The sequence below is a fragment of the Vespa velutina genome, chromosome 4 (genome assembly GCF_912470025.1).
Source record: "Vespa velutina chromosome 4, iVesVel2.1, whole genome shotgun sequence".
In the NCBI taxonomy this organism is placed as follows: Eukaryota; Metazoa; Arthropoda; class Insecta; order Hymenoptera; family Vespidae; genus Vespa; species Vespa velutina.
Genome location: NC_062191.1, coordinates 5,352,381 through 5,367,188, shown reverse-complemented (window position 1 = coordinate 5,367,188; position 14,808 = coordinate 5,352,381). Strand labels below are relative to the sequence as shown.

Here is a 14,808-nt window from a genome sequence, read left to right as displayed (position 1 = left end):
AAGATCCGTTATAATATTTTAATAAACTCAACTAACAACTGACACATTTCGCCTGACAATTTATGAAAATCTTTTCTTCCTCCTATAACGCATAATAAAATATATAATATCAATTGCAATGATCAACAATAATCATTTCCGTATTTGTAATTTAATCTAATTCTTATATTAGAGATTATATAATTTAAAAAAATAATAGCAATATATTGGTAAACAAATTACGTTTAAGAAATTTATGATTATGTACATCTCAAAGCATATTACCATCATTCATTATTTTTTTATATATATATATATTGAAATGTTTTAAATGATGTATGATTTAATAATGGATAATCTCTTAAAAAAAAAAAAAACATCAAAGAAAAACTTATTCCGATTGAATCAATTAATTTTTTAAATACGATACGCAATTTCCTTTTTTTTTTATATATAATCAATCAACGTCGTTATAAAACAAAATCTTTCGCGATTATTATAATTGTTATACTTTGTACCGTTTATAACACTTTATATTATAGAACTTATATACTATATACTTGCATATGTTTATCTTTAGAAGTTTATATACGAGTAACTATATTATACGTCCTGCATGAAAAAAGGAATTATTATATTTTTTTGGTCTTTAAATTTTTACATTTAAACAGGTAATATTTACAAATTTGTAATATATAGATTTTATCGTCAGTTGCATTCGTCATTTTACAATATCACCAGTGATCGTCGAACAATGTTAGATAAATGATTGTAAATATTTATATATATATATATATATATATATATATATATATGTATATATATATATATATATATATATTTGTACATTGAAGACGTTCTGGTTTTTTTTTTTTGATAACTATACAAAAAGATAACACACATTTCTGCAAAATCTGATACTATTCCGTCTAAACTGTTTAGACTCTGCAATATTCCTGAGGGGGCATACTATTTTTTTGAATAAAAATTATAGAAAAGAGACATGTAATTTTTGTTCATATACTACCAATTCGTTATCGAACTAGTACAAGTTACATCTATCTTTCGATTGAAAAAAAGCAGATAAAAATTACTTTTTTCTGTTTAATCACGATTTAATATATTGTTCTACGGTTATAAGCATATTATATGTACTTATATAAAAAAAAAAAAAAAAAAAAAAAAAAAAAATTCTTTATGCATATTAAAATATGTAAAAAATATAAGTACACAGAGTATAATATTATATTATATGGTATAATACTATATTAATATATTTTATTATAAGATAAAAAAAAATTATTAATTATATTTTTGTTACATTATCAATCCAAAGAAAGATGTACTTTAATCTTTAGTTCTTTAACTTGTATATACACATGTATGATGTTTATTTTATTTGATTATAAAAAAGAATTTTAAGAAATATGTTGCCCACTTTAGATGGTTTCAATGGAATTTTTTGATGTATACATATATATATGATAACTTCTATAAAAATGATTTTTAGAAATACTAAATATACACTATTCTAATATATACGTTAATTTATTCTTTTTTGTCCATTTCCGTAGTCGTAATAATGCAATGAATAAAAGTATTCAAAGATCTCTTAAAACCAACTAATGTATAAAGCAAAAAAAGTAATGCTCTTTTGTTTATCCTTCTGCAAGTAAAGTAAAATGGAAATTTTAATTAAAATCATTATGGATATGTATGTTTAAATAGATCTAAACAATTATAAAGTAATAGGTACTATACAAGACGATATTCCCATATTTCCTAATCAGTGCAAAGCATAACATTAACAGGATATATCATATTCGGTTTATATCACATTTTCAGTATTACTACATATATCCAATACTTTATATATATACCAATATTTTAACTGATTATAATTAATTAATTAATGATACTCTGTGAAATCAATAATCCTTCCAATTAAACTAAATGTCACGTGATGATTTCTACAACATAATTAAAAAATCCTAATAATATGTTTGATTTTATATATAATAAGTTATAAGTTATAACAAGATAGATATATATCAATGTAAGCAAAAATATATCAGTATAAGCAATTTGTGTATCACCTCTTATAACAGAATACAGAAAAAATCTGCAGAAAAATATATTTGATGTTACAGTCCCTTGAGGTAAAATAACATGTCAAAAAATATCTTTAGCAAATTATTATTTTCCATATCCTGTAGCAAACTTGCTAATATTTCATGTCAGTAATTTTTAAGATGACCAAAGATAGTGGATCTAATTTTTCAATTAATTATTATTATGCTGCAACATCATTTCTTTCAGAATCAATAGAAGTTGTACTTGCACTTCTATTGTCTGCAGCTATGGCAAGGTGATCAGGATTTAAAGTTGTTGAATTCACTAAAATCCTTGTTTGTCGGATTGGTGTGATTTGTACAACAGGAACAGGAAATTCTTGTGTTTCTGTGTATAAGTTAACCGTATGTGGTTTCGTACTGCTTACAGATCGTTCTAAATCTTGCAACTCGCCTATATTAGGAAAACTTTCATAGGTAATTTTTGTTTACAAATAAAAAAAATATGTAATACATAAATATATATTACATATACATTACCATTAATGCTATGTGAGTCAGAAACCATGAAAACTATTCCACCAGAAGGCTCCCCAGTACTTATACTACCATCATCATCAGATGTTGTTGAAAATGGCTCAGAATCTGAGCCACTGCTAGAATTATTCATATCCTGCCTATTTTGCGTTCTCCTAGATCTATTAAAAGGATTTTCTCTTTGACGTATGAAAGTTCCCCCTTGAGTACCTAAACAATTATTTTTATAATTATTTATATAAAGATTATGTACAAATGATTAGCTTTTTTTTTTTACCTTGATAGCCATCTCGTATCAAAGGAGTTGAGTCATCAGCATCTGAATCACTTTCATCTGTAATAACTTGTTCGTCTGCTGCAAAAACCTTTCGTTTACAGACTGGACATACTCTACGATTTTTTGTCAACCAAGGATCAATACATTTGCTATGGTAAGCTAAAATATATAGACATATATTTATACAAAATTATCATCATTTTATGTTTATGTTTTTATGACATATCTATTATTAGATATATATTATATTATATTGTCAAAAATACTCTACCATGGGCACAAGGCAACACTCTTAATTTTTCTCCTTCCATATAATCATCTAGACAAATAGCACATGTTTCATAAGGATCACCTTTTGTATATTTATGAGTTGGCATTTTTTTTAAACTTGAATATGGTAATCTATGTCTACGTTGCCTTCTTCTGTCCTTAATACATCTGACAATCTACAAAAAAAAAACAGAAGATTAGAGATATAATTGTTATACCATATATGTTAACATGTTCTTTGGACTCACCATAAAAATAACCATGACTAAAAAACATATTCCGACAACAATTGCAAATGGCAAAAGCAAATGTGTATTAATATTAAATGGTAGATCGTCATTAATCAATACAAAATATAATTGATCATACAAATAATTTTTTTTTATAATTAATCCTGTTCGTTCACTAACAAAAACAGATGGTATTTTTATTCCTAATGGATTTTCGGCTGACATTGGTTCTACAACATGATATGATAACAACTTATATATATTTTTCACACATAAAATTTGTAATGGTAATAAACAAAAAAATACAATCTACTATATACAATAAATAAGATAAAAATTATGTACCTAACTCATCGCTGTTCACATTATGTATAATGGCAGCATCATAACCAGCCTTTTGTGCCATTCGCACTTTAATTTCAAACTTACACTCATACCGAGCAATTAAAGCTATCCAACTCCCTTCATAACTTGTATCATTTGGAGGGCCACTTATTTCATGACAAGCATTAGGAGGATCAGCATAAACAACCATGCCCTAAAAGAATAATAATAATAATTTCTAAATTAATAATATAATATACTATAGTATATATATATATATTGAAAGTATTTAAATATATAAACCTTAATCCCTTCAGATGGTATAAAGCCACCAAATCTTGCTGGCATATCTCTAAATTCATCATCTACCTGATATCTGGTACCTGCTGAGAATACTAAAATGTCTGCACCACAATATGCGACACAAAGTAGTAATAGTAAAAGCCATAATTGAACTTGGTGGCTTACACAGCACTGCTGCATTTTTGAGATTATTAAATGGGCATCCACTTGTTTACATATAAAATTTAATAAACTGATCGATATTCCCTTAGTTGATTCATTATAACAGATTCAAATTTATTTTGCAACCATTTGCAAAATTTTATCCATTGGAAAAGTCTAATATTATCTCTCTATAAAAATAAAAGTAAACATATAATAAATACTAACAGGATATTAAAATAATTGGAGGTCTACATAAATACATACATATATATATACATATATATATATATATATATATACACATACATACATATAAGAATCATGTTGATATAAATATATGTTGATTTCCTTATCATCAATCTCAAAAGATCTTAATCTTTAATGTTTTATAACTCGCGATAATTACAATTTGATTTAATAATTAAATCTTTATATCGATATCTAAATATAAAAGGAAGTATCCCAACGTATCATGTATCGACTCGTAATACGTTTAAAATTTCTTATAAATGTACATAACCTTCAAAACGTTCAGACACACCTATTATTATATGACATCATTATCAATTTTAAATCATTCTACCGCACAATATATTTTCTTTAATAATCACGAAATCATCGAAATTAGGTTTAAACGATATTATTCGATATCGTTTAAATTCTGTATAATTAATGAAAAAAGGCCAATGTTCGTATCTGCTACAAAGCTTTCTTTCTTCTTCTTCTTCGATGACCGTTCAATGTGTTCATTGATAAATTTCCCATACATAGATAAAAGCGAAAAGCATATAGAATAAAACTACAAAAATTAATCTCTATCTAAATCTTACAACCACGTTCGTCGCATGACTGTTTTACAGATTTTCAAATATATCAATTCAATTGAGTATGATGAAGTTGCCTATTGTTCATACATACGTACATATAGAATTAAAGATAAGAGAGAATAGGAAGAGAATAGAAAGAGAATAGATAGATAGATAGATAGATAAATAAATAGATAAATAGATAGATAGATAGATAGAGAGAGGGGGGGGGGAGAGAGAGAGAAAGAGAGTTAAATGGATAAATATCAATCAAAAATACTCAAAGATCTTTAACAATAATTAAATACATTTACAAATACGTACTAATAAATTCTCTTTCGTCTCTTTCATCCGGAAGAACAAACGACACAGGAAGACCGTACAACGGATATTATTTGACCACTTGAAAAATATTATAACGTAAACGTGTTTGAGTGAGTATACGCACGTAATATCCTTTTATACAATGAAAAAGTATGTGCAATTTAAGTGTACGTTGTGTCACTACAAGGAAGATGTCATTTGCGTCTTTGCGTGGTTCATTAAAATTTGAGGTTACAGAAAGCGAACGACGTAACGTCACACTGCGCGCTGCTTGTCAATTACGGGCAATGCCTTGAAAAAGAGTGAGAGAGATAGAGAGAGAGAGAGAGAGAGAGAGCGCGAACAAGCAAACGATGGAGTGAACAAGAGAGAGAGAGAGAGAGAGAGAGAGAAAGAAAGAAAGAAAAGAAAAAACGTTATTCTTTTCTTTCTTACTTATTTCTTTTTTCTTCCTTTCTCTTTTATTTAAGATTATTTAAATTTTCTGTAAACACGATAACGTTCTCAAGCAAGCTTCTTCTTCTTGTCTTTTTTATTTTTCTTCTTCTGTTGACTATGTCGATTAAAATTACGATACTAAATTACTGCGTATTCGTATTACGTGACATGTTAGAGAAATCAAAAAAAATGAAGTTCGTCGTCTAATAATCGGTCCTTCCAAAAATTAAATATATACATTAATTACGATTAATTACGATTCTTTCTTCTATACCGATAATTATATCGTATTTAAAGATTAAATAAAAATAAAAATGGAATGAAAATTCTTATTAAATTTATCTGTCTCTCTGACTGCGATTCTATCTCTCACATCACATGTGTAAATATAATACATACATTTTCTAATGAAAACACAGTGGCGTCGTTCCAGAGAGACACAGTAAACGTGAGTGAAAATTATTGGCGCTGTGTTTTTATTTTCTTTGATGTTATCACACGTTTTAAATGAAAAAAAAAAAAAAAAAAAAAAAAAAAATTGGCCAAATAGATAATTGTTAATGTCGAATAACGTTTAGGTAGAGACATGCGTAAATCGTGCTAATGTAAGTTAAATTATTGATATATCAAAGAGAAAAAAGAAAGAAAATAAAAGCTAATTTGTATTTTTATAAGAATTTAAATGTAATGAAATGAAAGCAATGAAACTTGTTAAAGATATATTCAATAATTTTTCCACTAAAAATTGTTTGATAAGATTTTATATATATATATATATATATATATATATACACACACACACACACACACACAGTGTTTTGAAGGTTACAATACATTTTTTTATAAACATACCCAAAATGAACTTTATAAACCTAAAGTTATAAATTAGGTTAACTCATAGTAATATATAATTGTATTGTTAATTAATTTATCATCGTAATTATTATTAAATGGATACATTGAAGTTTTATAAATCTTAATTGCATAAAAATATTTATCAACGAATATTTAATAATAATAATAATAAAAAAAAAAAAGAAAAAAAATAATAATAATAATGAGAATAAAATACCAGGAATATTTATTTTTCACATGCTGTGGAAACTAAAGTATAATTATATATATAATAAATTATTTAATACAATCATGATATTGTATAAATACAAAGTGCTATTTTATATACATGATAAATTAACATAATTCATAAGAGCAATGATTAACCAAACTTAATATATAATATATAACCAAGTAAATTTTGGTTATGAAATAATATTCATTTGAAAAATTATGTTTGTAAATTCATAACTATTACATATATATGTATCAATAGACCTTATTCTCAAGTGTTCTATAAGGCAATGATACTGTAACACGAAATTTTATTTAGCGGACACTAAAAATTTATAATGATCAATGTGGAAAAATATTTAAAGTATAGAGATTTAAATTAGTATATAATAAAAGTTTAGAAAAATGTCCTCTTGTACATACACACCCAATTTATTAAATAAAATCACTGTCGTACTAAAACAATTGATCACATATTAGTTTAAATATTGTTTAAAACTATTTATATATCTCTTGAAACAATGAAAATCTTTTCGTTTTATTGCTCTTCTTCAAGGCACTCAGCTGTAACTAATTATAATAATTAAAATTCCAAAAGTACAAGAGGTTTTTTAAGCTTTAGTTATAATAATTATATTTGCCCACGTGAAAATCTATCATTCAACATTTCTGCTTTCATTAAAACAGATCTCTTTTGTGAATGATCCATAAATCGATTAACTTGTAAATCAATATTACGATCGAACGGCCTCCTAGTTGGCAATCCTGCTGCTTTAGCTTCCTTTTCTTCTTTCTATAAAATATTGTTGATAAATGTGATATATACAATCAAATTAACAGTTTGAAGTAAATATAAATAAATTAAAAATACCTTTCTTTTCTTTTTAAGTTTGCTTTGATGTATTTCCAGCAAAGATTTTTCTTGTTTTTTAGTCTTCTTTGACTTTTCCTTAAGTAACCCAATGCAATCTGATTTATCTACACTGCGTAAAGTTGCTGCTTCTTCTTCTGACTAATAATATAAAAATATTTAATTATTAAAATGTTAAAAGATATACCATATTATTTAATAGATATACTTTTCGTTTTCGAGCTTTCTCCACTGGAGTATCAGTCCAACAAGATCTATCAGACATATCTGGTCCAGGCCTTAATCTAAATTTTCGAGCGCGCAATCCAAAATCAGCTGCTCGAGCTGGAGGTAATTCCATCATCCACTTTTCACGTTTGTGTACAACATCCTCGGCAATCTTGAAAAATAAATATTTTTAACATACATATATCAGCATCATAACAGTTGTAATGTAATAATTTTTCCTTACATCTTGTTTAATTTCATGAAAATAATGTATTCCAGGAGTTTGTAATTCCTGATAAGTATGGCCATTATTTGTAGTGCTATCGTGAATTAAAGAAGATGATACTGTATCTTCATCTTCAAATTGTGAATACATAGCCATACGTTCTTCTTCATTAAGTAGTTTTATATCTTCAGGTATTATAGGGCCTATTAATCTACTTTTTGTATCCGCTTCATTTTGTTGTTGTTTAATTAAATGAGGTGGCAATGCTGGTCCAAAAGCAGCAATATCATCCATAGATTCATTAATATCTTTTGATGGACTGTGAGGTACTTGATATTCCTGATTTTCTTCTTCCAAATTTAAAGCACTCATTGTATTTGAGTTTTCATAATTATCCGAAGTATCTTCTATTTTTGGCAAACAAGGTCCAATAAAATCAATGCTAGTTATATTATTTTTATCACTAACATTTTTAACGGTATTTTCTTCTCTAGGTTCATGTTCTTCTGTACACAAGGATGTATACACATTTGTACTTTTTTTTTCATTAAATGTTTTAAGCTGTGGTGGTAACACTGGTCCGTATGCACAAGTATTAGTTTTTTCATTAGACCCAAGTGTATTACATTCTACATCTTTTTCTTGTAATGATTTCATCTGTTTGTTCATTATAGATGTTGATTCTAAAGAGATGAAATCTAATAAAGTATCTGAAATGGCACTAGGATTATTATTACTTGAACTCAACAGTGTTGTACTGTTCTTGCAATTTACCTTTTGTAGTTCTTCCACATGTTCCTGATCAGGTGCTACTCGTTTTTTTTTTACACATTCATATTGGCTTTTTAACTGTTCTCTTCTTACTTTGGTCTTATGATAATATGAAGATGAACATAAACTTCTAGAATCTGAAATATCAGATATATTTTCATCTGTTTCTGATAGAACATCAAAATCGGATAAATCTAAATCTTTACAATCTTGTATATCTAATGGAGTAGCCGCTTTACAAACTTTATTCAATGACATTGAATGAGGTCCATTATCATCATGAATCTGATCAATATTTTCATGTGCACTATATTCATTTTCTAAATGCTGTAATCGTTTATCTTTGGTCTTCTTAAACGACTCGTGTCTTCCATGTTCACTTCGAGATTTTTCATTATCCGATGATTTTAATCGATTTGATTGACACGATCTATCCCGACTTTTATGTCGAGAATATTTATGTCTATCGTGATACTTGCTCCGGTATCTGTCAACCGACGATCTATCATCGTAACTTCTATCACGAGAACGTTCTCGGGAATGTTTACGATGATCATTACGATCTCGTTCTCTAGAGTGCTTCAAATCTCTGGATTTATCTTTTGAGTCCATTGAATATTTGAGATTTTTTTCTCCTGATGCAGAATCACTTTCTTTTGTACCTCTATAATCCTTATACGTTCCATATTTTGTATGTTTTACAATATGCCTAGACTCTTTTTCATCTGCGTCTCGTTCTCTTGATCGTTGAGATTCTTTTCTATTAGTTTCGTGTTTAGATCTTTCTTTTCTATCGCGATAACTCTTATCCTCTAAATGGGATCTGCGTTTTGATTTCTTCCTAGGTGACTTCTCTTTACTCACGGTGTCTGGGATTATAGTTGCATCTTTACGAGTAGCTTCAAAACGAAATCGGCGTCCGTCATCGCTATCCTGGCTTTCAGAATCCGTATCCATCGATGTCATAGTTTAATTATTTACTGAAAATATAACAAATTTATAAATGTCAGTTTTAATTAACATAATGTACATTACATGCAGAAAGTTACTTCATAATTTAATTTTTATGCGAAGATTCATACAATATTTTGTTGATATTAAAACATATCGATAAAATTAAAAAACAAAAAAAAAAAAAAAAAAAAGGAAAGAACACTTGATTAACATAATTGAGATATTAAAACATCGAATTTCAGGCATTAAGTAATAGCTATAAAGAAAAGTTAGAAATGCAATAGTACTAGACCATTTTATTTACTACACAGATGTTAGAAAATTTTACATGTGATGATAGATTCAAAATACAACTAGAAGAGATGTAATTACTACTCTAGGCGTTTGTCAGTATCCTTAGCCTCTGTTTGCTTCTTCACAACAGTGTCAACTAGTTTGCTAATTTTTTCTGATTTTGATTCAAGAGGAATACTCGTCTCTGAGTTTGACTGTAACATCTTCTTGACTTTTGCACCACTATATTTAATGGATTTTATAAATCCAGCTGTCACAATTCCTTTTAAACTTTGAGTAACACTAGATTTCCAGACGATTTCTTTTAAACATCGTTCCAATATTTCACAGCATTCAGGATCATATGCAATAGCACGTAAACAGTCTTCCGTATCCTTTGATCTTGGACCTAGTGACCATGCTCTTACTAGCTTTATTTGAGGTGTTCGGGGTAATTGATTTAAGTGATGTATTTTAGTTGCTGGATTTGTATCTTGTTGACACATTACTGTCAGTTGTTCGGATTTTGGAAAATCTATGTATTGCTCATAATGTTGTAAAATTGGTGCATACAATTCTTTGAAATTTTTTAATTGTGGAACAACAATGTTGTGCACTTTCTCTTTATTTTCTCCAAAAATCATACGAAAATCACCGTTATAAGATAATCCAGCAATAACTTTATAAAAATCTGTTTCAGTAAAATGTTCAGGAAGTAATAAAAGCGCTGTGCGAACAGCAGAATGTAAATTTTGCACAAGAGCCATGCGTATCTGAGAATATTCATTTGGTTCTATCAATACTTCTACGGGCTTATGCAATCTTCCTGCTATATATAAATCATTCCAATCTAGTAAATCCTCTATTAGAGAAATATCAGACATTACTCCATATTTAATGGTTTGTCCTGTGACTGTTTTTACCAAAGTATTGTAATACATTTTTGCACCCCAATTTTCTTGTAAATTGGCAATAAATTTATATCCAAGATACCTCAATGGCATAGCATAATGTTTCGGATTAAGTTTTATATTTTCTGCATGCCATTTGTTTGGATTTTGTACAACAAATATAAGGTCCAACATTTTATTTTCATGATTATTTAACTGTTTAAATGCACCAGATCCATATGCAAAGCAGAATTTTATATTTTTTGGGAATTCGTTAAGAATTCTTCTCAAATTAGATAACTCAGATATTTTCTCTAGCATTTTGTAGATTAAAATACTAACCAAAGTTTACAAAAATATTAAACGTCTGCTATCTTATGTACTTCTCTTATAGTCATATATAAATATTACTCTTATTAATTTTTTTTTTTTTTTTTTTTTTTTTTATAAATATCTGTATTTTATGATACTATTTGATATTAAAGACCTCCTAACGGGGTCAATGTTAGCACAAACCATAGGAATTTGTGGCGATTTTTCAGAGTCAATAAAATATACTGTCGGACAATACTTTAAGTAATTGGCACCTGTTTTGTTATGATAATTCTTCATGAATGGTATCTTCCAAGGCCGTCCGAACGGATGAACACAAGATAAACGAGATTTGCCACTATCTGCTTCCTTTTTCAACGAAGGTTCATTCACTACCTAACCTATAAATTCAAGTGGTGAAATATCGATGTGACTATAAGAAATATTTATTAGACATAAAGCATTATTCAAATAAATGAAAAATTAAATTAATATAGATGAGAATAAAAAAATGTGCAGAAGAAAAAACACACCCTCGATAAATATTACTTATCCTGATGCAAGCACACATACGTGTCGTAATCTTAAAAAGCGATATAAATTATTTAAAATTTCCTTCTCTACGGTCGAATAAAACAAATAAAATTTAAAAATTTTATAACTTTATACGAATGATTCTAAATATAAGTTCACACATTTCATACGAAACACACTTCGCACATTAAAAATTTGGACAATAAGCTTTATGAATCTTCTATGAGATCATACGAGAAATAATCAAAGAACGTATAAGAACAAGTTTTCGATAACCTTTCATATTTTCATAACAGATGACGCTATTGTCAACTTTTATTTATGCCTTTCTTATCGACGAAATTTTTATAGAAAAAAAAATATACTTATCTACTATCGATAAAAAAGTATCTTAATATTAGAAAAAGATATTAATTAATAAAAACACTTTTATATCATTTTTATGAATTGAGAAAACGACAAATGCGATAATTATATAAAAAGATTTTATTTTCGTAATTAGAATATTTAATATACATAGGTTGTGAAGATGTTTTCATGATTTCCTTGAATTACATTAAAATTTAATTTCTTTTATGAATCCTATGGTTAAGGAAGAACCTATATATTTCGGAATATTCACTTTTTGATACTGATTATACAGAAGTGAATGGTATCTGATATTTAATCAGCCTTATACAGTTTTATTAAATATGTGTGTGTGTATGTGTGTGTGTGTATATGTGTGTATGTGTGTATGTGTGTATGTATGTATGTGTGTGTGTGTGTATGTGTATATACGAAGTTATTTTGCTTTCGTAGAAGAACGAGATCTTAAGTTCTTTTTAGTTGCTTGATCTACTTCAGGTAATTCATCATCTTCAGACAAGGTTGATTTTTTACCTAAAAATACAAGTTATAATAAAATTTGATATTTAATCTGTATTTTTAATTAAAAATACAGATTAAATATCAAATGTAAATATCTTATAAATAGAAATATCTTAATTTATTTTATATTTAAACTCACCTTCTTTTTTTTTCAATTTTTGTTTTGGTTTTATTTTCGTAATGACAGGAGTTGTATTCTCTCGAGCGCGTTTAATTTGTCTCATAACAAATTTATGTAAAAGGTAAATTTGGAAAAATATAATCACACTTAAAACAGTGTATTGTACAATCGGAATATTGAAGTTTCCAGTGGAGTAATCAAATGAACTTTCAATTTGATTGAATCCATAAAAAAATACTATAAATGTAAGCACTAAAGATGCAATACGAACAAACACATATATTGAATTGGCGATCAGGAACCATACTGTAAAAAATTGAATAATATTATTTTCAATTAATAAGATTATATGCATAAAGAATATAAATGATTTATGAAACTCACTTCTTGTTACATTTTCTTTCTGATTAACAAAGTGATTAATTCTTGCACCATGTAGTAAAACATCTCCAGTATAATGAAGAACAAATAATATTATGCCTACTTGTTGGAAACTGTAAAAATTATAATGAAGAATAAATAATATTAATAATATTAATAATTCAAGTATCTAAATGAAATTATAAAATTTTCATACTTCAAGAAATAGGCTGTAAAAGTGAAGAGCAATCCTACAGTAGTATATATAACACGTTGTGCAATATCTTCTTTTTTTATTCTTTGAAAATATAATTCTGGGTAACAATGTAACCAGTAAGAAAGTTGTCCAATAAAAAATAATTTTAAAGAGAAAGATAAGAGTATTGGATAATCCAACCATAAGGAAGTTATATTTAATAATAAATTATCTCTGAAACATTAACAAGTTATAAATACGGAGATTCCATTTAAATTAACATATAATAAGAGATATAACTTTTTACCTGATTATAATATCAATGCCCCAAATAACGGACAGCAAATAAAATAGTACCAATTGACTGGATTCATTGAACTTTGCAAGTTTTACTTTGCTTAAGTGAAGTCGTTTTGATATTTTCTACAAAGAATAAAATAATCACTTTGTAATATAAAATTCCTTCTCTATATATAATGATACTTACATCAAATATATATTCTTGGAATACAGCATGCATTACAATAATTATTAAGAAATAAAAAAATACAGCACATGCATCTTTCCATCCAATAGTATATTTTTGTGGTAATGTCAGATCATCAGTAGTTGCTGTAGATATATTATGATGTATGGCAATAAATGTATAAGCCCATGGTGATGTAACCTGCAATTTACGTTTAAAAACTTTTAAACTTTAATAAAAAAATTTATATATTTATAAAAATTATTTTAAAGATTTATGTATTTATATGTAGAAATAATATATTATAAAATGAAATAATCATTAATAATTATTGATGATTTATTAATTAATCCGAATGATAAAAGTAAATTGAAGTAAATTAAGAAATTCGTGTTATTAAGTAACATATGTTCATTATGTACTGACTTAATTTGACTTGTCAAAGTCAAATATTATTATTGAAATGTTCAATAATCTTCGTAGGAACTTCGTGATTTCTATTATGTATACAAATGAAATAATATATAGAAAAAAAAATTACGAAAAATTGATGTTCGTTTAAATATGTGTATGAACTAAATAATACGGCCACTGACCTGTACCATTAAACCGATTACAAAAACCATAGCTATGCAGGAAACGATATCGGCGTGATTTTGAATAATAAATTCATGACTGAATATCGGTGGATTCTTGTTAGAATTTTTTCGGCCTTTTATTGCAACCATTTTTGTAAAAAATCACTTTTGTTGGACGCGATAGTTTTGAATCGTAGAGTTACGAGCGGTACCTCGTATCTTACTACCGCTCACCACCGCATTCAGGCTGACTACTAACTTCTACTGACCATTCACTACTTTACGTGGCTCCCGGTTTAAAAGCGTGTGACCACGTTCAACCACGTTGTCGATAGGAGGTCTGCTAACGTTTCAATAATCATCAACATTAGTTTCTTTTTTAAACATCACGCGGAGCTAGTGTATCC

General features: G+C 27.3%; 4 protein-coding genes across 10 annotated transcripts; all 4 read right to left on the bottom strand.

Annotated features, from left to right (window-relative positions):
- Positions 1 to 1,646: 1,646 nt before the first annotated feature.
- Positions 1,647 to 6,173, bottom strand: LOC124948629 (E3 ubiquitin-protein ligase RNF13-like). Of its 6 annotated transcripts, XR_007100792.1 has the most exons (9): positions 5,267 to 5,582; positions 3,993 to 4,324; positions 3,711 to 3,903; positions 3,384 to 3,595; positions 3,137 to 3,311; positions 2,866 to 3,024; positions 2,592 to 2,798; positions 2,076 to 2,505; positions 1,647 to 1,949 (listed from the first exon to the last, which is right to left on the bottom strand). XR_007100792.1 is itself a non-coding variant. In XM_047492502.1 (8 exons), exons 2-8 carry the CDS (start codon positions 4,170 to 4,172, stop codon positions 2,273 to 2,275), a joined length of 1,359 nt encoding a protein of 452 aa, XP_047348458.1. In that variant the 5' UTR covers positions 4,173 to 4,324; positions 6,104 to 6,173; the 3' UTR covers positions 1,647 to 2,272. The 6 variants fall into 6 exon arrangements, 5 of the variants coding, with proteins under 5 accessions (XP_047348458.1, XP_047348456.1, XP_047348453.1 ...); XM_047492502.1 differs by lacking the exon at positions 5,267 to 5,582 and adding an exon at positions 6,104 to 6,173 and having other exon boundaries at positions 1,647 to 2,505; XM_047492500.1 differs by having other exon boundaries at positions 1,647 to 2,505; positions 4,678 to 5,582.
- A 607-nt stretch (positions 6,174 to 6,780) lies between these two features.
- Positions 6,781 to 12,069, bottom strand: LOC124948284 (uncharacterized protein DDB_G0287625). Of its 2 annotated transcripts, XM_047491672.1 has the most exons (6): positions 11,810 to 12,069; positions 11,552 to 11,677; positions 8,095 to 9,827; positions 7,852 to 8,022; positions 7,644 to 7,784; positions 6,781 to 7,565 (listed from the first exon to the last, which is right to left on the bottom strand). In XM_047491672.1, exons 3-6 carry the CDS (start codon positions 9,811 to 9,813, stop codon positions 7,404 to 7,406), a joined length of 2,193 nt encoding a protein of 730 aa, XP_047347628.1. In that variant the 5' UTR covers positions 9,814 to 9,827; positions 11,552 to 11,677; positions 11,810 to 12,069; the 3' UTR covers positions 6,781 to 7,403. The 2 variants fall into 2 exon arrangements, with proteins under 2 accessions (XP_047347628.1, XP_047347630.1); XM_047491674.1 differs by lacking the exons at positions 11,552 to 11,677; positions 11,810 to 12,069 and adding an exon at positions 10,174 to 10,312.
- On the bottom strand, positions 10,173 to 11,285 carry LOC124948497 (phosphatidate cytidylyltransferase, mitochondrial). Its single transcript, XM_047492181.1, has one exon. It carries the CDS (start codon positions 11,283 to 11,285, stop codon positions 10,173 to 10,175), a length of 1,113 nt encoding a protein of 370 aa, XP_047348137.1.
- A 211-nt stretch (positions 12,070 to 12,280) lies between the features above and the next one.
- Positions 12,281 to 14,763, bottom strand: LOC124948285 (translocating chain-associated membrane protein 1). The gene is made up of 7 exons (XM_047491675.1): positions 14,420 to 14,763; positions 13,845 to 14,024; positions 13,665 to 13,780; positions 13,379 to 13,591; positions 13,186 to 13,295; positions 12,820 to 13,107; positions 12,281 to 12,692 (listed from the first exon to the last, which is right to left on the bottom strand). Exons 1-7 carry the CDS (start codon positions 14,549 to 14,551, stop codon positions 12,595 to 12,597), a joined length of 1,137 nt encoding a protein of 378 aa, XP_047347631.1. The 5' UTR covers positions 14,552 to 14,763; the 3' UTR covers positions 12,281 to 12,594.
- Between the last annotated feature and the right edge of the window lie 45 nt (positions 14,764 to 14,808).